Source organism: Ptiloglossa arizonensis, chromosome 1 (genome assembly GCF_051014685.1).
Source record: "Ptiloglossa arizonensis isolate GNS036 chromosome 1, iyPtiAriz1_principal, whole genome shotgun sequence".
NCBI classification, from domain to species: Eukaryota; Metazoa; Arthropoda; class Insecta; order Hymenoptera; family Colletidae; genus Ptiloglossa; species Ptiloglossa arizonensis.
In genome coordinates, this window is record NC_135048.1 from 13,886,042 (window position 1) to 13,912,928 (window position 26,887).

General features: G+C 37.9%; 2 protein-coding genes across 7 annotated transcripts; one reads left to right on the top strand and one right to left on the bottom strand.

Moving 5' to 3' along the window:
• The first annotated feature begins 237 nt into the window (after positions 1 to 237).
• LOC143148500 (uncharacterized) lies at positions 238 to 2,851 on the top strand. 6 transcript variants are annotated; one of them, XM_076314923.1, is made up of 4 exons: positions 238 to 581; positions 1,147 to 1,385; positions 1,485 to 1,766; positions 1,923 to 2,596. In XM_076314923.1, the coding sequence occupies exons 2-4, from the start codon at positions 1,153 to 1,155 to the stop codon at positions 2,146 to 2,148; spliced, it is 741 nt and encodes a 246-aa protein (XP_076171038.1). In that variant the 5' UTR covers positions 238 to 581; positions 1,147 to 1,152; the 3' UTR covers positions 2,149 to 2,596. The 6 variants fall into 6 exon arrangements, with proteins under 6 accessions (XP_076171038.1, XP_076171029.1, XP_076171044.1 ...); XM_076314914.1 differs by lacking the exon at positions 238 to 581 and adding an exon at positions 598 to 876; XM_076314929.1 differs by lacking the exon at positions 238 to 581 and adding an exon at positions 599 to 995.
• On the bottom strand, positions 2,764 to 26,887 carry LOC143147022 (fatty acid synthase). Its single transcript, XM_076311842.1, has 46 exons — positions 26,674 to 26,887; positions 26,242 to 26,595; positions 25,607 to 25,851; positions 24,983 to 25,429; positions 24,772 to 24,904; positions 24,188 to 24,702; positions 22,585 to 24,054; positions 22,067 to 22,513; positions 21,627 to 21,979; positions 21,386 to 21,546; positions 21,083 to 21,295; positions 20,745 to 21,000; positions 20,571 to 20,662; positions 20,455 to 20,505; positions 20,374 to 20,378; positions 20,073 to 20,091; positions 20,005 to 20,017; positions 19,949 to 19,952; positions 19,770 to 19,834; positions 19,647 to 19,700; positions 19,453 to 19,528; positions 19,389 to 19,411; positions 19,258 to 19,269; positions 18,899 to 18,954; positions 18,663 to 18,814; positions 17,602 to 17,745; positions 16,625 to 16,683; positions 16,191 to 16,411; positions 15,812 to 16,062; positions 15,360 to 15,591; positions 13,620 to 14,038; positions 13,019 to 13,312; positions 12,742 to 12,949; positions 12,459 to 12,619; positions 12,073 to 12,390; positions 10,884 to 11,389; positions 10,073 to 10,377; positions 9,603 to 10,001; positions 7,700 to 8,733; positions 6,990 to 7,231; positions 5,842 to 6,538; positions 4,943 to 5,774; positions 4,366 to 4,838; positions 3,819 to 4,073; positions 3,469 to 3,723; positions 2,764 to 3,230 (listed from the first exon to the last, which is right to left on the bottom strand). Exons 1-46 carry the CDS (start codon positions 26,870 to 26,872, stop codon positions 3,045 to 3,047), a joined length of 12,906 nt encoding a protein of 4,301 aa, XP_076167957.1. The 5' UTR covers positions 26,873 to 26,887; the 3' UTR covers positions 2,764 to 3,044.

The following is a 26,887-nucleotide window of genomic DNA, read 5'->3' on the forward strand; positions in this document are numbered from 1 at the left end:
AAAATTGTAACTTTATGTTCCTTGTCCGAGAAAGTATTTTATAAATAGTTTTTAAAGTATTAAACGATTGTCAAACGTATATCGTATTCGTTAATTGATTATTACTAAGCACGTAATATAGTTGTATTGATGTTGTACCGCAAGGTTTTATTTATGAGAATGTTCCAGCATATTTGTAGAAGCCTCTTTTGCCGCGACGAAGTACGCGCATGTGTGAAGCTTTCGTAAACGTCGAACTCCTGTTCAGTTAAAACTTTGGAGTCTGTAGGTTCGGTTGAGCAGATCAATCTGTTTTGGGTAGTTTCATGGTTTTACGATTTGTATGCGTACGCAATTTTAATGCATTCGAATGTAGCTCAACGTTGAGAAAGGATTTGATGGTCTATTTGTCACAGAATATTCGTTGAAGTTGTCCATACGGACGTTCGATAACTATTCAGTGATACAGTGAAGAGACGAAAACAAACAATCGTGTGGGGCTCTATACGATCTTTCTCGAAGGGTGCAACTAACATTATAGAGCGCGTTACGGACAAATATATCATCATGCGTAGCATTCCAGATTTTCTTCGCTTGCATTGGTACGCATTTACGTGTTGTTTCGCTTAGCACGATGCATTTTTCGTTTAAACCGTGAAGAAGAGTACGATAGAGGTTAGCGTCTAACATACGGTTCAAGGATTCACATCTTGTGACGACGGAGTGTTTCGAGACATTTATTACGCGTCGGTTCTTTTTCTTCGAGATCTGTGCCAAAAACTATGTTGCGCAACACATGAATACGTTTTTGAAATTTATCGGGAAGCATTGTTAGCTACGACGTACATTCGAGGACTGAGACACGTTCTCTCGAGTTCTTCGTGGTTCCAAATGACAGTAGGCAACTTACTATTTACAAATTTCATGTATTGATTTAAGGAAGAAAACAAAATACTGTGAAAGATTTATTACTTTTCGCGAGAATTTTAATTGAATTTTGTACACATGGTATTTACGTAAGTAAACATTTCGCGTAACTACTTATTACAAATGTTACATTATAATTGTTGGTAACATATTATCGTAATTACTATTGTTAGTTAATTGTTGCTTTTAAATATGGTAGCATTGTCTATGCAGTACGAAATGTATTCTCCTTCGGTTCAGAATGCAATGGGGGGAACGAATCTTCATACACCTCCGTCAATATTTCAACACATGATGGGGCAGCAGAATGTTTCGCAACATGCTATGTGGATGCAGATGCCACAAGTACCCCCAATATCGATACCATGGAGCGTGTCATCTTTGCATGAACAACAATTAGTCCGATTTACCGGTGGAACAAGTTGCAAACCCATCCTTCATCAAAAGAGAAAACTAGAAGGTCCCGATCTATCAGATGAGTAAGTAATTTGAATTTATGTAAAAAAGTATTATGAAAAGAATTTTTATGCACCATAATGTTCCAATACGATCTATAATAAATTATTATAATATTATAGAAGGCGTACAAAACAGTTTATAACTGAAGAAAAAATGACTGCGCATTTCAAAGATTTGCATATTAGTTCCAATTATCAGTCACAATCCCCAGTGCCATCAACATCTACAACCGATGCACAACCAGGTCCTTCTGTGGAACTAAATATGGAATTAGAAATGGGTGCAGCAAATCCAGTAGAAGTGGATCAGGTGAAAACAGGACAGTGCAGATTAGTTCTTTCCGAGGAACTCAAGAGACTGCAACTAGAACCTCTTCTTCCATCTTTATTATTATCTAAATTGTAAGGAGAAAAGTTTATTTTCATAAGTGCAATGCATTTTTTATATTGCAATATCGCTATTTGTAAAAGTGGAATTTTAATGAGACACAATTTGTTTAATTTATATCCAGTTTTTTTTACTGAAGAAGATAAAGCTTTACAGTTTTTCCCTTTCAGGGAGAGGCCCTCCATGGCTCTAGTTCTTTGGGAACCATTGAACAAACATCTTCGTATTTTTCCAACGAGAGATACACCAACCCCTATTCCTAGTGTGCCCGATGATAATGATAACAACAACAACAACAACAACAACAATAACAACAATAATAATAATGAAGCTATTCCTGATTTGAATCAAACATTACAAAGTAATGAATCCGTGTTTGAGCCAATGGAATTATGATGGTAATTTGTTAGCAAAGTTACTCCTCATTTTTGTTTATTGTTAGAGAAGACGGAAATGATATTGTGTTTTAATATGTATGTAGATTGTGGGGAAGGCAAAAAAATATGTCATGCCTTATATTTTTTATCCAACACCATCGCGCTTGTGTAATACTGTAAATTAAATACGAATATACGAAGCCTTTTTTTATCGAGTAAAGGTAGTTTATGTCGATTAGCTAATTATTCAGTGAGAATTTGTCATTATTATGTTTTAAGCTGGAATATATTCATTGTGTTTCATAAGGCGAGTATAAGTAAGATAAAGTATAAGTGTAAAAATATAAAAAAAGGGGTAAGATAAGCAAGTTCCTTTCGTATATTAATTATGATTTTCGCGCGTAAATGGATTGAAAGAAAAAAAAAATGTATTCTTTAATAAATGCGTTCATGAGATTAAAGTTGAATTCAGTATTATTATAATTACCATCAACGCATTAAGAAATGTAATATTTATACTAATCTTATGTTATTTCTTCTGTTTAATCCATATGAAGTTTGTTTTATTTTGATTGAAATTCTAGTGTGAGAAGAATGCGATGTAAAAACTGGAATGCACAAGGAAACGAAAGAGTAATTTGTATGGAAGAAGTTTTATTTCTACACTGTATGTACACAATGTAATATTAAGTCCATTATTGAATATATGGAGTACAATTCGATTTGCTGAACGATTGAATCTTATACAGATCATTTACCATGAGTGATTGATGTGTTCTGCATGTGTGTCGATTTTGCATAAAAACATGACAACATTTCATTAACATTGAGTTCTTCGTTTATTCATGATTAATGGAAAATACATTAAAATGATAGGCTTTGTTGGAAAACAAATTATTTTCAGATTTTTCCTCCTCATGACAAACCTATGGTATCCTGGTTTTGTAATTCCAGCTCATTCGATACGATATTTAAAGTGTCTTTGAATGTTTGCTCGTCTTCTAAAGGCTCACCATTAATCACATGTGCTGTGCACGGATTATTCAACATCGTGATATGATTACCTTCGATCGTGTGTGCAATTACCTTGCCGTAAGTCAACTGAAAAACGATTTTATTGTACAAACCATTGCATGCTGATAAATATATGAAACTAATATCATATGTAATAATTCCGTTATGGCTAAGTTACGCTATGCTAGCGAAATTTGCGCCAAAGTTGCTTCACTTATATGAAAACAGAATAATTGGTCGCTATAATGGCCATTCGCGTACAGTAAATATAATCATAGTGACCTCCTATAGGGTAAGTGTTGAACGTTAAAGTAACATTTGTTACCTTGCGCAATTCGTAATATTCGTCATCCATTATTATGGCTGGTGTTGTTGGTTTCAACAACGTGATGGGCGTTCTAAGAGGTGGCAAAGAGTCGCAGTCGTATTTGTCCAGAATGCACAAACGTTGATAGATGAACGTACAAATTGCTTTCTGATTATCAGGAGAATAAGTTTTCTTAATCGAAGGAGATGTGTGGCGGACTAACTTTTCTAATTTTTCCTCCCAAGTATTGCATTTGGTCAATTCTATTTTGCACTGCAAAAATATACAAACAAATTATCCAATTTCTATGCACGTTAAAAAGAAGTGTACGAAGATCTATGTTTTTAAACCGTAAGAGAATAGTTCACCTCAGAGATAGAAGTTGACTCGGTCACTTTCAATATGTCGACTAGAAGATTGTCTTGGGTCTCGCTTTCCGTAGACAGTCCAAGGTGCTCGTCCTTCATTTTTTTCATATACTTGGGCGATCCGTCTATCAATATAAGATGACCAACGAAAGCAAGAGCTTCTAATTTCCTTACCAGCTCAATGGCTATTACCGATCCGAATGAGTATCCCACAATTATAAAGTCTCTTCGGCCCTTGGACCTCTTTAAGACGTACTGAAAGGAAATGGAACGTTGTATACGTAGTTTTGAGACCGAGAGATTCGATCGCGAACAATTGGAATAAAAAATCTAGGAGTTTGTTAATCATTGTGGCAACAATCGGAACAAATTGATCGATCAATCTCAAGGACACTTAAGGAAATATCTCCCCCACCGTAGACTCGATTACCTTACTATTGTCCCTCAAACACAAGTGCAAGTTGTCGTAAAAGTGAAGATAGCAACTCACGGTAAGGGAAGTGATCGTGAGTGGTCAGTTGATTCTATTCAAATTGTAAATACGTACAGGTAAAAGACGTTCCGCCATTTGATCTTCGGTTAGCCCCATATCGTGTACCCCCAACTGTAAACCTACGGCTGGATGCTTAAGTTTCGATACTAGCGAAGAGAAGATTATAGCAGACCCTTCGATACCCGGTATAAGGAATACTTCGTTCTTCTTTTCGGTAGATTTAACGGGGAACTCCAAGCAATAATCACAGGTCAATATTGACTCGTGTATTGTTCGCATCAAGAGCTGCAAACCGGTAATTTTTTCCGTTTTGGTGGTAGATTTTTTGATCTGCTTCACTTCCTGTTTGGTTTCCTTCGCCGACATCTCCACCAGTTTGGCTATGTTCAAAACTCGGATATCCTGAGATGTTAGGAACACCTCGAAGTCACGTTCCAGTGTCTGCTTTATCTCCACGGCCATCATGGAGTCCATTCCGAGTTCAGCCAACGATGAATTCTGACTGACACCCTTCAGATCCTTTATACCTGCGTTGGAGAAAAGAGGATCAATTTCGAGATACTTGGAAGCTAGATTTACCCCGTTTGTCATTCTGACGTAAAAAAAGAATGTTACGGTCGATGTTGCTCACTCATGATGTTCATTACTGCCTCGAGAACGTTGCTCGCCTCACTGGGGCTAGGTCGTTTCTCCGCAACCACCATGCTGGCTACTATTGGACGACTTTGCGACAGGAACGTATCCAATTCCTCCAGGCACGAGGATATTCTTTGCTGAAGGGTACCACCGACCACGAGTTGTTGCTTGTTCTCCAGCATCGCTGCAGCGAGACCAACTTCTCCCACAGCACCCCATTCTATCGCCATACCTGGCAGACCCTCCTCCACTCTTCTCTCGCAAATCCTCTCCAACACCGCGTTACCCATACCGTAATTCGTTTGACCAGGACTACCTCTTCCGGCGGATAGGGACGAGAACACCACAAAGTAGCGTAATTTCGGGCAGATCCTCCTCGAGACTTCGTCCAATCTTTTCGTGATACCCGCTTTGGGTTTCATGATCTCCTCGAAATTTTTCTCAGTTTGGTTCACGAACAGGCAATCGTTCAATATCGCCGCGAGGTTGAAGATACCGTCCACCGGCGCCTGTTTCTCCGCGGACTTCAGAATGAATTCGCAGTCCTCGGTCTTCGACGCGTCCACACCGGAAATGATCAGCACCGATACCCCGTACGATTTCCACGTTTCGACCCTCAATCGTTGATAGCCATCTTTCACGCCGTTGCGGGAGATTATCACCAAGCTCTTGGCACCGCGAAGTACCATCCAATCGGCAACCTCCAAACCAAGCCCACCCAAACCTCCGACGATCACGTAGCTCTTGTCGCGTCTAGCGTTGAACCGTGGATAGGCAAGGGTCGGTGTGGTCAGTGGTTCCTTTTCGTCACCCACTTTGATCAGAATCTGTGGACAATCGATGTTCACGGTTTCGTTGTTATCGTACGAAATCAGAACGAATCGAATCACTCACCTTTCCTATGTGCTTGCCAGCTGCCATGTACCTAACCGCAGCCTCTACCTCGTTCTTCCCGAAACACTTTCTAACCAGGGGCTTGATGAATTTGTTTTTCAGGTACTCGATGACCAAATAGTAGATTTGCTCCTGTATATCGGGCCGAACACCGCTTATTATGACGTCTAGCATCACCCCGTGGAAGCTGACTTCCTTCAAGAATACTTCCATTCCCAGTTTACTGTTCGCTGCCAGATCGAATTTACCGATCTCCAGGAAACGACCACGGTAGCACAAACAACGAAGCGACGCCTGGAGCTTGTCCTCCGATAACGAGTTCAGGACTATGTCCACGCCGTTGCCGTGGGTCTGTTTCATCACCATCTGCTCGAAGCTTGTGTCGCGAGAGTTACCGATGTGGTCGTCATCGATGCTTGGGAATGTCTGCCTGATAAACTGTCTTTTCTCCGGGGTTCCAACGGTGGTGAATACCTCGCAACCCACACCCAGGCACAAGTTGATCGCCGCTTGGCCAACGGCACCGCTACCAGCGTGGATCAAAACTTTATCGCTTTTCTGTATTCGACCAAAGTAGTACAGAGCGTAGATGGCCGTGAAGTATGCGCTGGGGATCGTTGCTGCGTCCTCCAAGGACCACTGTTCCGGTATGATCCATTGAGTGAACTTGGACGTTTCGACGAGGTTCGATATGGCCCTGGAGAAGCAATCGAAGAGGTCAGCATCGGGAAAAAATGTTAAATAAATTTAACGGTAACGGCACAAAGTAACTGATATTACTCCACGCCTTGTTACATCGCAGGGAGATATAATTATGAATATTCATTCACGTGTTGAATTTTTTTTAGGTCACCTCCGTATTATATAATAATATTGGAAATAATTTTAAAGAGCCAGAAGAGTTCGAGAGAAGACCATCGTATCTTAATTTACATAAACTTCGTTCCACGCTTGGCGCAATGTCGTTGCAGAGAATGGAAAGTGTAAAGTGGAGGATATATAGTAATAGCGAAGCTCGTTCAAAATTATTTTTGTAAATCGTTTTGAGTGGATTCGATCTTCCAGAAATAGTCCATAGTTTTTTTTTCAATACACTCAATGCTGTTTCAATTACTTTGCGCAGTAATTTTGTACAAAGGTTCTCTTGCCTGCTTTGCGCGAATCCCATTATTCGTTCGCCATTGCCGTTCACACCGCTGAACTCGAATCCGATCAAAGTGTCCTTGAGCTCTCTGTCTTTCGATATAGTTTCTGGCATCAGTTTACCAGTGGCTAACATCACGTCTCTGAAGTTCAGACAAGAATATATTACTTTGATCTGACTTTTTTTCTTCGGGTCAGGCTGGATAGGACCCTCTAACCATGCTAAAGAGCTCAGATCACCTCTCACCTGTTGTGCAATTAAAAATCAATTTTTTAACAACAATTTATCGGTAATTGATTAACCCTTTGGACTCGAGAGGAGATCCTCGGTCGCCACCTAATTCAGTGTACTATTTTCGTTCCGGGAAAACTTCGTGGTTTGGAATTCAAATTGGAATTTAAATATTACGTTCTCGTAGAGTGTAAACCCATGTATACGAAATATATAAAAATGTTCAATTCCAGATGAATTTTACCATTTAAAGGATTTTCTCGAGGCGTCGGTTTACGATAGCAAAGAAGCCTCGAGTGCAAAGGGTTAAGTATCGAGGTATTTTGGGCCAGAAATTCTTGTGTATAGTAAAACCTCGTTAATTGCGTAAGAATCGTGTTCGTTTCGACGAGTAATGATTCCTTCTTATCGGATCGATAACCTCAAATCCTTATCGGCTATTATCAGAGATTTTACTACGTATTGAAGCACAATTATATCTACCCTCAAATTCACGTAGCCATGAGGAAGCGGAACAGGCACCAAGGGCGGTAGAGGCAAATGCCTGTACGTGCCCCAAACTCTTCCCGGCCGTAGAATATTAATGTTCATATTAATATCAAGTTGTTTAGCGTAGAATGGATCGTCCAGTGAAAACTTGGGAGCGTTCTTGTCCTGAATGATCACCGTCTTCGCAATCTCGCCGTTAGGCTCTCTCATCAAACACTTGAAGAAACCCAAGGCACCACTTTCCGGATCACCTTCCGCGACTAGGATCAATCTCGTGTCCCTTTCGTTGCTCTTCTTTCCCTCTTCGTTCTTCAATAATTCTTTCACCTTCTCGACCCAGCCGAACTCGTTGTTATTCATGTAAACGACCTCTGTCTTCGGAGGAATGTTCTCTTGTTTCTTCAGAAGCAACAACGTGTGATCCTTGTAACTTTTCTCCAACACAACATCCAGTCCGTATCTCTGCAGATAGGAACAAGTGTCGTTGTTGAAGGTTGCCTCGCGAGCCAGAATGAAACCGTTGCTCATGGTAGCGAGCAGAAGTTGGTTCAGAGATTTCTCCTTCCCCTTTGTCAAGATATTGTAACCGGCTGCCATGAAGGTGTTACCATCCTCGGGCACTTTGTTCAGTTCTAGTCTGGTGACACTTTCGGGCAGTGACAGTTTCTCGTGGCATTCGGAATTCGCGACGAGAATCAAATTAGGACGAATCATTGGCAAATCTTCGAGCACCGAGAGAAACGTAGGTGTGAGAACCTCCTCCAAGGATATTTTGTCCTCAGGATCGATCAGTTCGAGGATCTTCGGACTGGTTAATATGTGATTATCCAACGCCAGGTGTGTCGAAAGCACGAGCATTTCTTTCAGCGTGGTTTGAGCTTTGTCGCGATGAGCTACGAATTTGTACTCCTCCAAAACTGGGACCGCCATTACCTTTCGACGTTGAATGGAATTCGCTTTTAGACCGTGGATCTCTATACCTCCTGATTTTATTGCATCGTAATCGGTGTACACGTAGACTGGAAGATCTGTAAGAATGAAAGTTTTCGTCGAAAGATTGCTAAATTTCAAAATGGCTTCGTTGAGAAACTAAAGTTCTCAATTGCAACGGTTAACATGGTAATTGCGTATTAAATTGTTTAAATTACGATCATCGAAGAGTGCTTTTTTCATTATAATGTACATTATCGAAAAAATAGAATCTTTCTCGATATGGAATTGGTTTAAAAAAAGATATGACTAGGGTTAAATTATTATACTAATTGTTTCGCGTTATATATCACAGTGTTGACCATAGTGTTTTTTTTTTGTTTCTTTCTCTTATATAAATATATCTTTGATTTATGTACTGTCTGTCTGTGACAAGAAGACAAACGAGTATTTTTATCCCCACTCTAATTTACATTCTACCAACTCTCCTACCAACGTTCACATTGGCTATTATCGATCTTTGCTATTGGCTACTATCGATCTTCTTCACAATTCTTGGCCAATAACGTGCGATAATAGGAGAACCGGTAGATTGTAAACTAAAGTGGGGATGTAAACACTCGCGTGCCTTTTTGTCACGAACGGACAGTACATATATAAGTATATATCGTGAAAGATTATTAGAAACGTTATTCCGAAGAGGGAGCTCGACTTACACGACTGAAATAAAATATTTATACATTTCTTACTTTTCTACACTGAAAGTACTTCGGAATTACTTCTTCTAATATCTAAAAATTCGTTTAAGGAAGCAACAAACCGATATCGTTCCCTTTAAAGAACTTTGACTCGGACAACTGAAATGAAACGTTTATGCTCTGCTCTTAGATACTTTTGAACCACCTTTGAGGTACTTCGAAAGCAGTTTTTCCAATTTTGAAAATACATACAGAGGAGCCCGACGTACCGATATCGTCCTCGGTAAAGTTTCGAATCTTATCATTGTGGGTCTTGACGTCTATGATCAACTTCCGTATCGCAGTCGGGACGTACAGAGCCCTGGTGTCTAGTCCCAATAACTTGATTTGCAGCATGTTGTCCATAAATGCAACCCAGTTCTTCATCCACGCGATGTGCCCTTTCGTTCCATTGAGCGATGCGCTCTTTATCGCGCGGAATTGGCCCGAGTACTCGTAACCACGCAGTTTCAACTCCTTGTATATGTCTTTGGTGGTCAGAGCCTCTTCTTCGTCGATCTCTGGCAAGAATTTCGCTGGAATAATGTCCTGAGCAACGTTGTTCATTACGCGAATCATTCCTGTTACTACGCTCGTGGTCCCCTCGGATATTTCGAACATTCCGGAACCTAAATCGTAGAGAGTCAGAGCATGTAATACAACGTGGAAAGTACATCTCTCGTTTCACGAAATAATTTACCTCTGTGGATCATAACTGTCAACTGGATCCCACCAGTTTGCGCGATAGTGGTCGCGCGTTCAAACCTTATGTCCTCGAATACCACCGACACCTCGTCGTAGAGTTTCCCTTGCAACAAACTGATAGTCTCCCATACCATGATCAGGTAGCCAGTAGCTGGAATCAAATTCCTTCCGTCGATCACGTGGTGGACCATGTACTCGTAGTTCTCGTCCTTAAGGGCGACGTTCACGATTCTCTCCGCGGTGACTATTTTCTGACGTTGAGTGTAAACAGGCACGTACCAATCGTCGGAGTGCTCCCACCTGAAACGTCAATCTCTGTTGAACACTCGATAAACTGGTGCTTCGTGTGATGTTCGAAAATGAAGACTAATTATCAATATGCGAGGCAAGAGTAGAGAATTTTTGTCGAAAAATGGTCATACTCAAGTAGGACGTAATTACAGTCCAAGTAACGAACTTGACAAACATTCGAGACAGTGTACTGCAGAGTTGGACACATTTTGAATACATTTTTCGAACAAATTCATCGAAGAAAATTTTACTTGGATAACATTCCAAATATATTAACCGAATGAAATTTTATTAAAATAAATTTACGAATAAATTTATTCCAGATACTATTTTAGATTTTATGCTATACAGAATTGGGCAATATTCGAATGAAATTTTATCTGTAATTCGTTATTCGAATTAAATTTTATCCGTAATTCGTTATTCGAATGAAATATGCTCAACCCTGCTGTACTCTATCGTCGTAGAAGACCAATTTCAAATTAAGGAAAAATGTAAATTCCAGATCAACGTACTTAATATGAGGAGAGATCATCGGTGTGCCACGACTGACAGGGAACGTAACGGGTGGATAGATATTCGCAAGTTGAGGTTGCAAGCCAACGTTGAACAGCCTTCCTAGGGCCTGGAGGAAGTACTCGGCGTTGTCCTTGTGTCCACGTTGTGTCAACGCCACGTTGGACACGTTCTGTCCTAAGGATCTCTTCAAGATGGCCTGCAAGAGTCCATGAGGAGCGATCTCGATGGTGATGGCGTTCGTGGGGATCATGGTCGCCGTTTCCGCGAACAGTACGGAGTTCAGTAAATTATTGGTGTGGTATTCAGCGGAGGAGTACTTTGCAGCCGGTGTCGACCATTGGTTGTAAGGCACAGACGTGCTCAACCATTTGGCACTTCGTGGTTTCGGATTGGGTATCACTTTTTTCAAGTTCGCCAGAAGCTTTGGTCCTGCATCCGCGATATAGCGACTATGGTAGGCGATGTTGCTGCAGGGTACCTCCTTCGCGAAGATCTTGTTCGCCTGAAACGTTTTGTATCCCATCAGTTGGATCGAACATTGACAAAAATGTAAATACTCGTCCAGGATGAGGTCTTTGAAAAATGAGTCAACGATTTAATAGAGTACCAATAGTAGTTATAACCGAACCGAGTGATGCAATATACTAAACATTGTTTAGTGGACTTGGTTCTAGATTCAACGTGTATCCATTAGATTGCTCGGAAAGTCATTTCGTTTTTTTTTTATAAAAATGGGATTCAATTTTTGTAGAGTGTATAAACATTGTATTAAATTATATATTCTCCATTTTGGAAAATGACTTTCCGAAAGACCCAATAGTATCTGGATTGGATTACGTTTCTACGATATGGCACGAGAGAATCAATTCTTGTAAAAAACGAATCGTTGGGTTTCGTTTAAAAAAACAAGTGCAATTGTACTTTACAGCTGCACCGATGCACCATTACATTCTTTAAACAAAATTTCACTACACGACGAATGATGCGAAATTTTTCTCTGCAATTTTTTTCTAGAATCAGATACATCCTAGACATGTCCTCTGTACTCGGTACTACATATTGCAGCATGGTTTCGAGCTAAGGACAATTTGAAAGGACATCGAGTTCGTATATTACGAATCCTGGACATCAGTTATCGTTATTAAAAATTCCACCGAGATTGAACCAAGAGGATGCAACACGAACCTGCAACTTGGCCACGAACTCCTTCATGGATTCCGCCGGACCACTGATGGTGGAACTGTCAGGACTATTGTGACACGCCACTTCGATATCCGGCGGACACATGTCCTTCACCTCCTCGTAACCAAGACCGATCGCCGCCATGGATCCGTAAATCATTTTCGTCTCGATGGACGCCAGACCTCTGGAATACGCCGAAAGTACCATTTGTTCAGCGGTGAAGCATCCATCGGCGTAGGCGCAGCCAAGTTCTCCCACCGAATGACCAATTATATTATCGGGCACTATACCCACGGACGTTAGCAGATCAACCAGACCAATCTGTACAGTTATCGTTATTAACAATATCATCAACATAATTTCAATCATCGAAAATTGACGAGGTTCACCTGAATCGCGGCAATTCCCACGAAGGAATTCAGAATATTGTCGAAAGTCTTCTTGTCCTTGTTCGTAATTATATCAAAGATATTAACGTTGTACGGTTTCAAAGCTGCGTCGCACGTTTGTATAGCTTTCATGAAAACGGGGAATCTCAACAGTGCCTCGCCTATTGTATTGAAAAAATTGATATAAGAATCGACGAAACGACGTTCGTCGTCTTACTGAGTATGATCACTGGTAATGTTTCTGGACTCGTAAACTCTTCGAATAAATTTCAAAAATATCTACCCATGCCGGCCCATTGGGATCCCATTCCAGAGAATACGAACCAAATGGGTCTCTTCATGCCCGAGTACTCTTGAATCTCCTTCGGTGGTTTCTCGGATACCTTGGAACCAACAATGGTGTACCCCCTGTACAAGTGACCAGCTATCTCTTCAACGTGAATATCGTGCAACAGTCGGATGTATTCTACGTCTATTGGATTATTCTCTACCTGTACAATGAGCAATTTTTCTTAACAATTGATATCGTAAATCCGTGCGATTTCGTATAAGTTACCCACGTCATTCAGTAGACATTCGACCCCTTCTAACGTGCGTCCAGACACAGCCACTAGTCTGGGTAGATCGTCGGATGGTGCCCCGTTGTTTATCTTCTCTTTCGTGTGGGATTTTAACAAAACGTGAGCATTTGCACCGCCAAACCCGAACGAGTTTATCCCTATGTAACCACCCTGCCACGGGGTTGGCTCTGTGACGACTCGAACCTTTCCTTCTTCGAAACACTTGATACCTTTCATGGGACTTTTGAAGTGAAGATTTGGCGGAATCAAACCAGTCTCCATCGCGATGATGATCTTGGAGAATGTTCAGAATACGGTAAATGCTTGCGTTGAATATTGCAAGGTATTACAACGGCCAATGAACTCATTTGTAACAAAGTGAAACGATCTACGAGTTACTTTATTCTTTTTTTTTTCAATCTTACGTATCTTCAGCGAACACCTTGTGGACACACTTTGGAATAGCATTCGATATTATTTTGTTACCGTTAATTCAATTCAATTGGTAAAATCTGTATTCGCAGTTTCTACTAAGAGAGTTCATTGGCAATTCTAATATTTTGTCACCGTATTAAACGTTTAATAATTATCGAAAGTACACCTTGGCGATTGAGCAGAGACCACTGGCAGGCTCGGTGTGCCCCAAATTCGATTTAATCGAACCAATCGGAAGAGGGGTGGTTCTACCTTTACAGAAGACCTTCTCGATGGCGTTGAGCTCTTCGGGATCTCCCACGCTGGTACCGGTACCGTGAGCCTCCAAAAATGATAGACAAGTGGGGGAGAGTTTGCATTCGCGATAGAAATCCTCCAAAAGCATTCTCTGTACCGCGCTAGCCGGGAACGTGATCCCTTGTTCCTTGTAACCGTCGCAATTCGATTTCGTGTAGACCACTGTCGCGTAAATTCTTTTCGCATGTTTCGCCTTTTGCAAAAAGATCACGCTCACTGCCTCGCTACGCACATAACCGTTAGCTCTGGCGTCGAAGGACTTGCAGCGACAATCCGTGGACAGTACACCTGAAATTCAACGTGTTGTTACTCCGACGATAGACTGACTTTGGAATTTTAATTCAATTTTTTTTGTCAAGTTTGTTTGTCGATTTACAAGGGTTCAGGTAGACCCACTATAAAATTACATAGCCTGTACACAGATCCACTTGTACAATCACTCGAAACAACTCGTTATCTTTTTCTATTCGATGGTAATTATTGAATAGATGCATTTTGATTTTTTTTTACGTTTCGTATATTTTTCCAAACGGCTCCGTGTATTCTTTTTTTTAAGTTAGTACTCTATATCAAAAGACGAATTCAACGGTCTATGAAGTGATCTTCTATCGATCTTGAACCTTGAAATGGCACAAAAGTTTGTGGAGAGTAACTTTGTGTGCTCACTTTCGATGTGTCGAGCGATACAAAAATATACGGAGTTATTTAAAAAGCTAGTCACTTAGCAAAGTTACTTAGATGTCTCGGAAAATATGGGACATAAAAAAATCTGAATGCATCCATCCCAGTCGTGTCGAGTACGAGAAATTTCATTCGAAACATTTTTCTACAAAGTTGAGAGATAACGAGTTATTTTAGATTATCTTCTTGACTCACCCGGTACAGATAGTATTTCATACTACTACTTTTCGTTCTATTATATTTTGTATTTTGCACAAGTCGTTTGAATATTTGAACGAAACATTTTTCTACAAAGTTAAGAGGTAAGGAGTTATTTCAGATTATCTTCTTGAATCACCTGGTACAGATAGTATTTCATACTACTACCTTTCGTTCTATTACATTTTGTATTTTGTACAAGTCGTTCGAATATTCGAACGAAACATTTTTCTACAAAGTTAAGAGATAAGGAGTTATTTCAGATTACCTTCTTAACTCACCCGGTACAGATCTATGTACAGATGGTACTTTATACTACTACCTTTCGTTCTATTATATTTCATATTTTGCACAAGTAGTTCGAATATTCGAACGAAACATTTTCCTACAAAGTTAAGATTCAATTTTTTCGAGTTATTAAGACTTTAAGCTTTAACGAGTTATTTCAGATTACCTTCTTGACTCACCCGGTACAGATCTAAGTACAGATAGTACTTTATACTACTACCTTTCGTTCTATTATATTTTATATTTTCCACAAGTTATTCGAATATTTGAACGAATTTCAGTTTGCGAATCACGTCTAGAAAACACAGAGATCGAATCTTTACGGTCCCCCAAAGTATCTCTCGCTCCTCTATTTGAACTGCGAAAGTGGGTACCGCGTGGGGGTGACCTTGAACGGACAAATATTTCCTCTGTCACGGTACAGTTGGAGTAAGTACAATACCAAGTCGCGCGAACTGCAGCGACACGTAGGGGTGAAGACAGAGATTCGAGCCTCCGACGATGACTTGGTCGCACATCCCGGTTCGAATCATTCTGTGTGCCTGATCCAGGGCAACCAAACTGGAACTGCAGGCTGTATCGATCGCGTACGACGGACCGTGCAGTCCCAAGAAGTAAGAGATCCTGTTCGCCAACATGGCTCTGCTGCAGCCGGTGATACCGAAACCATTCGCCTAAATGTAAAAATATTTTTTTAAAACGTTACATGCTCTGTCCGCGATACACATATCTCTTCGAACTCGTCTACATATCGTAGTGTATCATACACAAAGAACACATCGTATCGACATTTATCCCCGTATATCGTATTTTTATCTTTCATTCATCGAAACGTTCTTCTTCGATCCGATGGACATCGGAGAAACCAACAGTGATTACTGTATCGTCATTCACCTGCAATTTTTCATAGAACCAAGTCTTCTCCGACTCGCTGATACAGGAACCTATGATAACACCGGTGTTACTCCCGCGCAGTTTACGCGGATTTATCCCCGCGTCGAGTACCGCTTCGAAACATTGCTCCAGAAGTATCCTGCACATAGGATCCAACGTGTGGGCTTGCTTGTAGTGGACACCGAAGAAGAGAGCGTCGAACTTCGTCAAATTGCTCAGCTTCCCGCCGTCCCGTGGTATTTCCGCGTGATCTGTTCCAACATATAAATCTCAATCATCGAACACATTTAAACGTTCAGAAGCTCTGGAAGCTTCTATCCGACGCGTCACTCGCAAGTCATCGAGCATCACCGTCTAGATCGAAATTTGAAAGAATCACCTAGCCTCCATCTGGAATAGTTCTCAGTGATCAGGTCCACCTTGTTCATCAATTTCTCCTTCAGTTCAGCCACGTTCTCGCATTCTGGGAATCTACCGGCGATACCGGTGATCACCACCTCCTCTCCGGGTGGCGGTGAACTGTAATTGATCTTCGACGGTTCTGTTTCCATGTCGCAAGGATATCTTCCTTTTTTTTCTTTTTTTTCTCTTTCTGGAAAAATTCACTGTTCCGCTACCGTCTTTCGACGATTGCCGGTGGTGTTCGTTCGTTCGTTCGTCGTTTATCAATCCAACGCGACACAATCACGAAACAATGAAGATTCTGGTTCAGTGTTCTCGATGGTGAACGATCGATTGGTTATTATCACTGGAACCACTCGCGCGAATGAAGAACGAAGAAACGAACAAGGACTTCTTATACGTGAACGTTACTCCCCGCTAACGGGGGTGACGAGAATGCCTTTCCCTGTCTGAATATTCCCGAAGGTGATCTGCATAGCGATTTTCGTACGAAATGACGTATGAAATTCAATCAGTTGAATTCGTTATCTGAATTGTTGGTATTATCGTTGAAATATATCCCGAATTCTCGCAAATGCCATTATGAACCGAGATTTCTTATTTCCATTTGCAATAAATTTACCATACATTTGCAACAGGTAATAGACGTAGTGCACGAAGTAGAATTTTTCAGACCAAAATGGACGGGGAGTAGGATAGGTTACCGAGCCTTACACGGTTAAACAAATTTGCAACAGTGGAAAGTACACCGATGATGAACAAATCGAAATTGAATTAAATTTAAAAGTTTTAATAACTGGTTTATTTATTTGCGATACGATAAGTTTAAAATCTACCTCCTTCGCACTAAAGCCGGAATTTGAATTTATTAATTAAACACTTCGTCGAGATTTTCGTCGAGATGTTCATACATAATGGTGTGAATAAGGAGTTATGCGTAATTGCAATTTCCGTTTCTTACCAGACATTCAATTAAAGCCGGAAAAGATTGAAAGGTTAATTTGGGAAATTTAACTCTTGTTGAATTAATAACGTGAGTTCGTTGAATATTACAACGGTATAAACTTTATTCATTGGAATTGTATCTTTATTAACGGTAAAACTAAAAATCATTTCATCGCTGACAGCAATATTTAGAACGGTTCATTCAAAAGTCGTATAAAATTTCCAAACACTTCGTAAACTTTTTTTCTCGCCCTTTTGTATTTAATTTACGTTTCGGTTTAACAAGACGATCGATTCCAATGATTCAATTTTGATGGTTGCGACTGATGGAAACTTCCATTCTTAAAAGTTTGAAAACAACTCGGGGGAATAAAGGAGAGACATTTTATGCGTTAACCGAACAATAAACTTGACAATAGAATAATTAAATACTAGCCACTGACTTTAGAATGAGCATTTTCGAATTGCATCGCCTGTTTCAATGAATATTCGTTGGTACGGCGATCGTGAGTGTCAAGGGTTGCCGGATGTCGCATTACTCTACATTTATTCAACTTAAAAAGTATTCGTACGGTACATCCGCCCCTCTATTTACACAGATTATCCGTTCCAGGAAAAAGATGAACGTGAAAGGAAAATATTAAAAATGCAGAAAAATTGCAATGAATTTTATTCATTGTGCAAAATGGAGAATATGTAATTTAATAAAATGTTTATGCACTCTGAAAAAATCGTGTTTCATATTCACCAAAAAAAAAAAAAAATGAAATGACTTTCCGAACAACCATTTTATTCATTATTTCATTGTCAGCGTCTGAACTGTAGTGGAAAAGAATAAGAAACGCGTAAAAAATGTATCGTGTAAATCGAGAGGCGGGTATATTTAATTACAGTGGAAAATAAATTGTTTTATTAAAGAAATTTTAACGAAAGAAAAATGTATACGTATTCTTAGAAATCTATGGAATAATTGTGAAAAAAATGCAATATCTGTTGTGAAAGTATTAAGGAAAAATTAGTAATGAATTTTAACATTTAAAGTAGTAGAAATATTTGTTTATTAGCGGTTTGTAATCGTTTTCAGGAGATTGCGTAAATACTTTCATTACGAAAACTTTCAGATAGCTACATATTGCATTTTCGTACAGGTTTCATTTTTCTGTCATATATTTTGATACAGTTATTAATATTTGAAAATAATCAATAATTAGTCATTTCTTTCATGATCGTGAAATTTCATTCGCGAATCATTTGGCAAAATCCAACTCCATCTTCTAGATATTTTCAACTATCAGGTTGTTCGGAAAGTCATTTCATTTTTTTTTTTTTTTTTTCTGAAAATGAAACACGATTTTTTTAGAGTGCATAAACATTTGATCAAATTACATATTCTCCATTTTGGAGAACGAAATGACTTCCCGAACAACCGAATAATTATTATAAGGTTTGTCGATTGACGTAACTAATCAAGAAACTTTTTACAGGTAAACAAAAATAAACAAACTAAACATGGTAGTCGAAATTGTAATACTATTTCGCAGATTCCTGGAACTGTGACGTTCTTTCCAGGAAATTGTGTATTTATTTTCAGAACATTGAAAAATGCTTCGAATGTAGTCTGGATTTCGATTTGATTCTTAATTAACAAAGAGGTGACTGATGGAGAATAAAGAGAAGAGAGTGTTTAAAAAAAACTTATAAATATTCTGAACACGTATTGTTTAATTAATACCATTATACATTTTACGTATGTTAATAATACATCAACGACTCTGGTAGTCACAGTCTTACGCTTCCTTTAAATATTTAATATATCCTACACTCTTACGTGTCACACTCGATAAAAATTAATTTCTGTAGACTATTTAATCATTCATAATGCATAAATAGAATGCATATTGTAACATTGATACTCAAAACACGCGTGAATCTAAATAACAATCGCGTTTAGGAACAATCATTCACTGGAACCGTTCGGCTTCACAGATTTCACAATATTTTGATGTATATTTATCACAATAAGTAACAATCGTCATAGAATGATTGTTTCGATAATTATTAACAATGTCCTAATATAAATAATAATTTGAAATATCAACTTGTCGCATCTTCTGTGGGATCGTTAATTTTAAAGTTAGACTAAGTTAGTTTTAAGTTATCTTAATGTCTCTTTCGGTGGCGTTGGCTATTTCCTTTTGAATTGGGCCCACTATGGAGAAATGGGACCAACCTAGTAACACCAACTCTACGCTTCTTTCCCAATTTTGCCTCATTTTATTCGGCAATTGCTTGACAGAACTAAAGGAAGATATTGAAGAAACTTTGATTTCATCTGAGGCCCTGCTTGCAGCAATTTTGACGTGATAAGACCTGGTAATCAACATTATTCATGACGAAAGATTGTTCGTCGCGGGTAAAGCCGAGCTAATCGGCTGCTAATGTATAATAGTTTCTTAAGATATAATATTGTAACACGGAATACTTTTACAACACGTAAGAGTATATGATGTAGTAAATATTTAAAAGAAGCGTAAGGCTATGACTACCAGAGTTGTTTATACGTAAAATGTATAATTGTATTAATTAAACAATACATATTCAGAATATTTACAAGTGTTTTTTAATTACTACTATAGATAAATAAAGATTAAGAGTAAAACAATCATAGTCAATTTTCTAGGTTTGATAATGATTGTTATCGTTTATTGAAGTACCAAGATATTTTGTTATCATTAAATACATATGTCTTATAAAAATCTTTGTCCAATAAAAAGTAATGTAATATTTTACATTACTAAAAAATTACAAAATTTTGTTAATATAGAGTTAGAATATATTATTGTCACATTATGCATATTTCTTTAATAATATTATCAATATAATTAATACACTATTTATATCTAGATATAATCACCAGTACTAAGTACTAATTTCTGATTTTATCACAGAAATAGGATTTACTTAGTCCAGGAAACAAGCTCGTAGAGAGTAAAAAATATTACGCTTACGATATGTATAATAAATATATCAAATTTGGTGAACTAATACTACATAGTACCGTACAAATTCTTCGTCATAGTAAACATTTGAGATCTGACCTTACAATTCTTCCACAAAAAAAAATAATAAACCTTAATTAAACACAAAGTAAATACGCAGGAAGCTCTTTCACGATCAAAATATTTGAGTACACTCGCCGATTATGTATCGATAACACAAACTGTGCATTTGCAAGCATGTATAAATTAAATTAAATCTATGTAGGTTTTGTCTACAGTTTGTTTGTTATAAGTCACTTTCCTTAACCGTAAATATTTGCAGTCTTGATCTCAATTCTTTTACGATTCCTACGAAGAATAGGCAAAAGGGTTACTATGAATCAATATCAGGGTATCTTAATATTTGGAAACACCAACAAAATGTACTTTCTTTCCTTGGCCATCTAAAGCCTCCATTAAGCTCGATGTGAAACTAAATTCTGAACTGCTTTCGTCGTCTTGGTCCCTGTAAAATAATAAAGTACAAATTATTACATTTACAACCATACAATTGTGAAATACTAATTTATGAATGTGTAATAACATACAAGGTATTCAAACTTGTCAAACTGCCGTTTAAGTACGGTATGTTGGAAGGACCATCTATCTTCAATAATTCCAAAAAGCAGTTTACAGATACTAAATAAATTCCTTTCGGTCCAGCCACTCCTAAATAACGAGGACTAGACAATTCGATTAATATTCGTTCTGGATTCTTCGTCGGCGAAGTATATGATTCTTGATCGAGTTTCATGATCTCCACAGACGAGAAGTGAATAATAAATAAATAGGGTTTACGGAAGGCTGTATGAAAATGCAAGAGAAATTTAATCAATGCAGAGAATCGTTCGATGTACATTGGAGAAAAGTTCGCGATTATTCTTACCAAAAGCAAACGGTAAATGATTCCACGTTGGATCGATGCTTCGAGTTCTTTGACCGCTTTCATTTACAAACATTCCAAACTCGTTGTAGCAAAGCAAAAGCTCTGTTTTTCCAGGTACTATAGAAACATTCAAGACGCACACAGGGAATATACCAAGTTTAGCTACTCCCGTCAGTGCAGCTTTTACTGAACTGTCGTCTTCTTCTGGGAAATCTATAACATCCCACGAATTTATATATCAATAATTAAATACATAAATCCATAATTTCGAATAAAAAAAAAAAAATTAATTTCACTACGTACCATCGACACAATAATTTTTAAGATCTATTTGGAAAAATTTATTACATCCCACAATAAGGATGTTTTGAGTAAATATGGCACAGCTACATGGCTCGTGTGTTTCGAGTTCTCGAACACCAACAAATTCTCCAGAGTCATCCTCAATATACCATTTGAGTAATCTATGTATCATTGTATTAGAAAATGTTTTTTTAACGCCGTTTTTTATGCTTATACGAAAGATCATGTAAATGGAACTTACATTACGTGAGATGCTGTTGCTGCGCAAAGCATGTCCCTTTCTAATTGATACAAATGACAACTATCAGTACCAGTTAAAACTGGCTTCGTATTAATTGCCGGCCTAGAGCACTCGGCAGCTACTGCGTTGCTCTTCAGTTGTCTTAGATTACAAGATACTAATTGTCTATTTTCACCAGCTATCATTAAAGCTATATCTAAATGAGGATGCACAGTTAATTGATGCACCTTCTTCACTCCACGAATCGCAGTGAGTGTCCGCGATTTTACACCGCAATACGAGAACAAACCTTCTTCAGCGCCCAATAAGAGTACATTCTCGTTAGTTAAGTTTACAGCGCAATTTAAATCCAACTGGAAGAAAATGCATCATTGAAAAATCAGAAGCACGAATAAGAATGATGTAGCGAATACAAATATAGATCAAATTGCCTTGCTTACTTGATTTCTTTCTAATCTTAATATAGTTTGATATCTCTCGCTTTTCAGAGCACTACTCGGGTGATTTTGACTAGTAACAGGCTTTAGCGCTTTCAACCAATTTTTCTTATCAGTTTGGCTCAAAGCCATTACATCTAAACGCGACGTTGGCCAACAGGTAGTAGAGGAATTAGATTCCACCCTAAAAATAAACGGAATATCCGACTTTGCAGTTCCTATTACATCCGGTTGCTGCACAGTATCTAATGTCGTAAATCCTTCCTTCTCGGTCAGATTTAAACTATTTATGGGCGCCATTCCAGCTGACGGCTGATGTTCATAAGTACACAAACACGTTCCTTCTAATTTGAGGTATTTCCTTTCCCAACAAGTTTTTGAGCGTTCCGGAACTTTCACCCAGCTTTCCATCGTCACATTGTTCTTCTTACTTTGGTCATCGCATACATCCTATATGAATGATACAAATTATTATATGATATAGACATTTTTCGTACAAAAGATGTGACAAAATATTATACCGTATCCGGTTTTTCTGGTTTATCCGGTTGATCAATAGCTAACGTTTGAACACTTCCGGACAACGTAGACAAGCTCTCGTCACTGTTCCTCCAATTTTTGCCAAACTGTTTGGCAAAACCTCCTGGTAAACCGCAAGTTGCTGGAATAGTAACCGCACACTTCAAATGTGTCATTACCTGGCACTCGCTGCAAATGGCCGCACGTTTGCCGAATTGAATAGAATCTAAGCAAGCGGAGCACTTTCCAGCCCGCATCGGCAGACCAACTTCGAATCGATGAGGAATATTGTACGCCATCCTCTGAGGCGACAATCGCTTAGACAACGAATTAGTTAACTGTTCAGTCGTGTAATTCGGGCTTTTCATGTCCGGCGCTGTGGGAGACGTGGGTGCAGACATTGAAGCGTGCATAGCTTTGAGCGCTAATAACTGATCAGTCAATGTTTTAACTTTTGCTCGCTCTTTTGCTAGTTGGTTCTCTAACTCCCGATAACCAACAGGCATTCCAGTCCCGCTAGGTGGTACATTTTCTTTCTGTTTAGTGCCAAGTATCTTATCGCACACTGTCTTCTTCTTTTTACTACATTCCTCTAACTTGAACTGCAAATAATCAATTAACTTTGTCTGCTGTTGCCTGGTACTTTCAGCCTTTACTTCTCTTTCCTGATAGAACTGTCGCATTTCCTCCAAAATACTTTCCAACTCTGTGATTCTCATCCGAAGCTCCTGTCCTTGGTCTATGCTATTCTGCAAATCATTCATAAGTACGAAATTCGCTTCCTTCAATTCATGGAATCTAGTTAAATGCTGACTACTTTCTTCTTTAACCACTCTTGACTCAGCCTTAGCTACCTCTAAAGTACGCTTCATTTCGGAAAGGTCGCATTCCAATTCGCCACATTTGGTCGTTAAATCCGCGACTTGTGTATTCAGTTCTTGCACGATCCTCTTGTACTGATCCCTCTGAGTCATCAAACTATTTTTCTCGCTTTCTATGTCGCTGGTTTCCGATTCGAGTCTCTCTAGATTACGTTCAGCAGCTAGTCGCAAAGATCTCTCTTCGTTGTGAACGGTTTGTGTTTCACGAAGTTTTTTTTCGATCGCTTCCAAATCTTTTTGTAACTTTATCTTGTCCTGAATCAGTGTATTCTCCCGCGTCTCATGATCACTTGTCAACCTCTCGTAATCCATTAATTGTTCCTCGAGTACGGTGCACGTTTCCTTCAAAAGTTCGATATTCAATTCGTAGCTTTTGATCTCTTGTTCTAACTTTTCTATATTCGATTCGAGTTCGATCTCTTCTTCAGTATGTTTTGTAATTTTTTGTGCTAAACGTCTATTCTCGATATTCAGACTGTCGACTCTATCTTGACTCACTCGCGCTTGTTTACGCGCTGAGTCTAATTCCCTGCGTAATGAAGCACTGGAAGATTGAAGCTCTTCTATTTGGTGGTTAGCCTGAGTCAAAGCCTACATTAAAACAAAACAATGTAACAAATATATAAAATAACGTAAAAAGAAAATAATAAAAATTAAATTAAACAACAATTAAAATAAATTTAACAACGATAATGACAAATATACAATGTTTAAAAATATTTACTTTCTGAGCAGAATCTGCTTGCATTTTATTCCTAGAGGATTCTTTTGTTATATCATTTAATGATGACTTTGCACTACTTAATTCTTTAAGCAATTTCCTAGATTTTTCATCTTCCTCTTTTATTTTGTGATCCAATTTTTCTGATAATTTTTGTTTTTCTTCTTGCAACGTTTTGACTTTATCCTCTGCTTTTTTACCTTCTCTCAATGCAATTCTTTTATCTAAGTTTGCATCCGACAATTCTTTTTCTTTCTTCCATAAATTTATCTGCGCTTGTTTTGTGGTCTGGCGTTCTGTATTTAAATTTTCTCTTACTATTTGAATTTCATGTTCCAATTTTTGCATTTGCTCTTCTAAAACGTCCGATTTTATCGTTTCTCTTTCAGATACTGAGTTGGTATTTGGTTGTATAGTTTCCAGTTTAAGAGTAGCATTTTCTGTTTCCAATTTAGTAACACTATGTTCTAAGCGCCGTAATAATTCTTCCAAATTACCAACTTTACGCAAATGCTCCTCTACAAACATTTAAAAAATCTCATTAGGTGATATTTAAAAGAATTAATAGTTGACTTTTAAAAGTATACCTTCTTTTTCAAGAGAGTCCTGTAGCCTTTTCTGTAGTGCAGCTTTGTCTTGTGCAGCTTGTTCCAAATTCAAGGTAAGAGCTTCGCTCTGTTCCAAATTCATAACAGTTTCGCTTAAGTCGGACTTCATTACCTTTAAACACCATTTATATTATTAAAAACAAAAACTTGTACAAGTATATAAATAATTGTTATTCAAGATGAAATATACTTCTAATTGTTTCCTCAGTTGTTCATTCTCAAGTTTTGACCTTTCCAATTTCTCTTGTATTGTAGCAACTGTCCGTTCTGATGCCATAGCATTGTCTAATTGCTTTGCTCTTTCTTGCAATTGCTTTTTTAAAGCTGTTATTTCAGTATCCCTGGCTGGTAGTGTAGCTTGTACACTGCGTAACTGTTCCTGACAATCTTTTAATTCATTTTGTGCTAATTCTAAAGCAACATTTAATCTTGACTGACGACAATGATTGGAATCCTGTTCATTTCTTAGTTTAGCCTCTAAATCTGTATTTTTTGCTATCTCTAAATCTAATTTTGTTCTCAATTCAGCTAGCTGATTGTGTGCTCGGGCAGCTATTTCCTCTAGCTTGATTTCAACACCTTGAACACTTTGACGACTAAGTTCTCTAGTTTTAGCTAGAGATTCCTTGTATTGCATCTAACAAAATAATAATATTATTATAAATTTTTTTGCAACAATGCAAATGTATAGTTTATTATATTTGGTTAAATTTCATTATATTGTGATAATAAATTTAAATTAAATTTCATTTATTACTTTTGAAATATGCTATTAGATTTGATGTTTCATTATTAATACATAGAAGCAGCTAACCTGAAATACCCTAAGTTTATGCAATTCTGCATTTGCAGTTTGAAGTTCACATTCTGTTCTCTGTAATCTTGAGCTCATCTCATTATTGCTTGTACATAATTCTGTAATTCTTGCAGTTTGAGTTTCAATGTGCGTATTTAGTTGTGTAACTTTATCCTTCTCTGTATTTTCCCACTTACGTTTTGCATCTTTTATTAAACTAAGAGCCCTGGTTTCTAAATCTCTTCTCTCTTGACGTTCTAATGCTGTCATTATAAGATATTTAATTTATACATTCTATGTCCAAGAATTTTGCAAGCTATAATTACTAACATGTCTAAATGTATAATGATATTGATTATATTATAAAATTTTTAAATTTTGTTAAATAAAGATTTAAAATGATAAATTAACCACTTTAATATACAATAAAATGTAATTCTAGGTATGGGCTAGTTGAAAAAATTCCATAACCTTTGCATTGATTAATGTAGTAGTATTCAAATTCAATAATTGATAATTGTTTTATAAAGTTTCTTTAAACAAATAATTTAAAGATAGAATATTGAACTTAATGTATCAAATGTTACTAATTGCTTTAATCAATAATCCTTTGTCTTTGATTTTTTGTGTGAAAATTATAAATCATAAATTACCTAATGTTCTTTTTATTCCAGTTAACTCTGATCTAGTTGCAACTAATTCTCTTTCCAAGATATCTCTCTCCTTATTAAATGCTTCCAATCTCTTTGTTTTCTCTTCGACTTTAGTTTCCAAACACGTCATTCGGCTGACTTTTTCTTGAAGTTCGAATATCTTCTTCTGTTTTTCTTGGAGTTTCTTCTTTTTGCAATCCAATTGTGCCTCCAATTCGCTTTTCTCTTTCGAAAATTTGTCAGATTGTGCAGAATGATGTTTATGAAATTTAAACTCAAAGATGGATGAGCACTCACTCGGCTCATCTTTAGAAGGTTCATCCAATTCCAATGCATGACAGCTTCTGCTACCACCTATAAGCACAAAATACATCAAACCTCAAAGGCAAAATACATTGTCAGTAATACGCTTCTATGCTAAAAATTAGTTACCCAAACTGTTTCGTATTACAGCCAGATCACACCTAGCTGTCCTTAATTCCTTTTCTAATTTTTGCTTTTCATTTGTACTAGGACCAAGTGTTTCTCCATTTTCTTCCTCTGGAGCTACGTGTTTGGAGGATAATCTCGCTTTTGCACAAATTTTTTTACAACGTTCCTGAAGTTCTTTCTCTCTACGTTCGACATCCATTCTTTTTGATTTTCA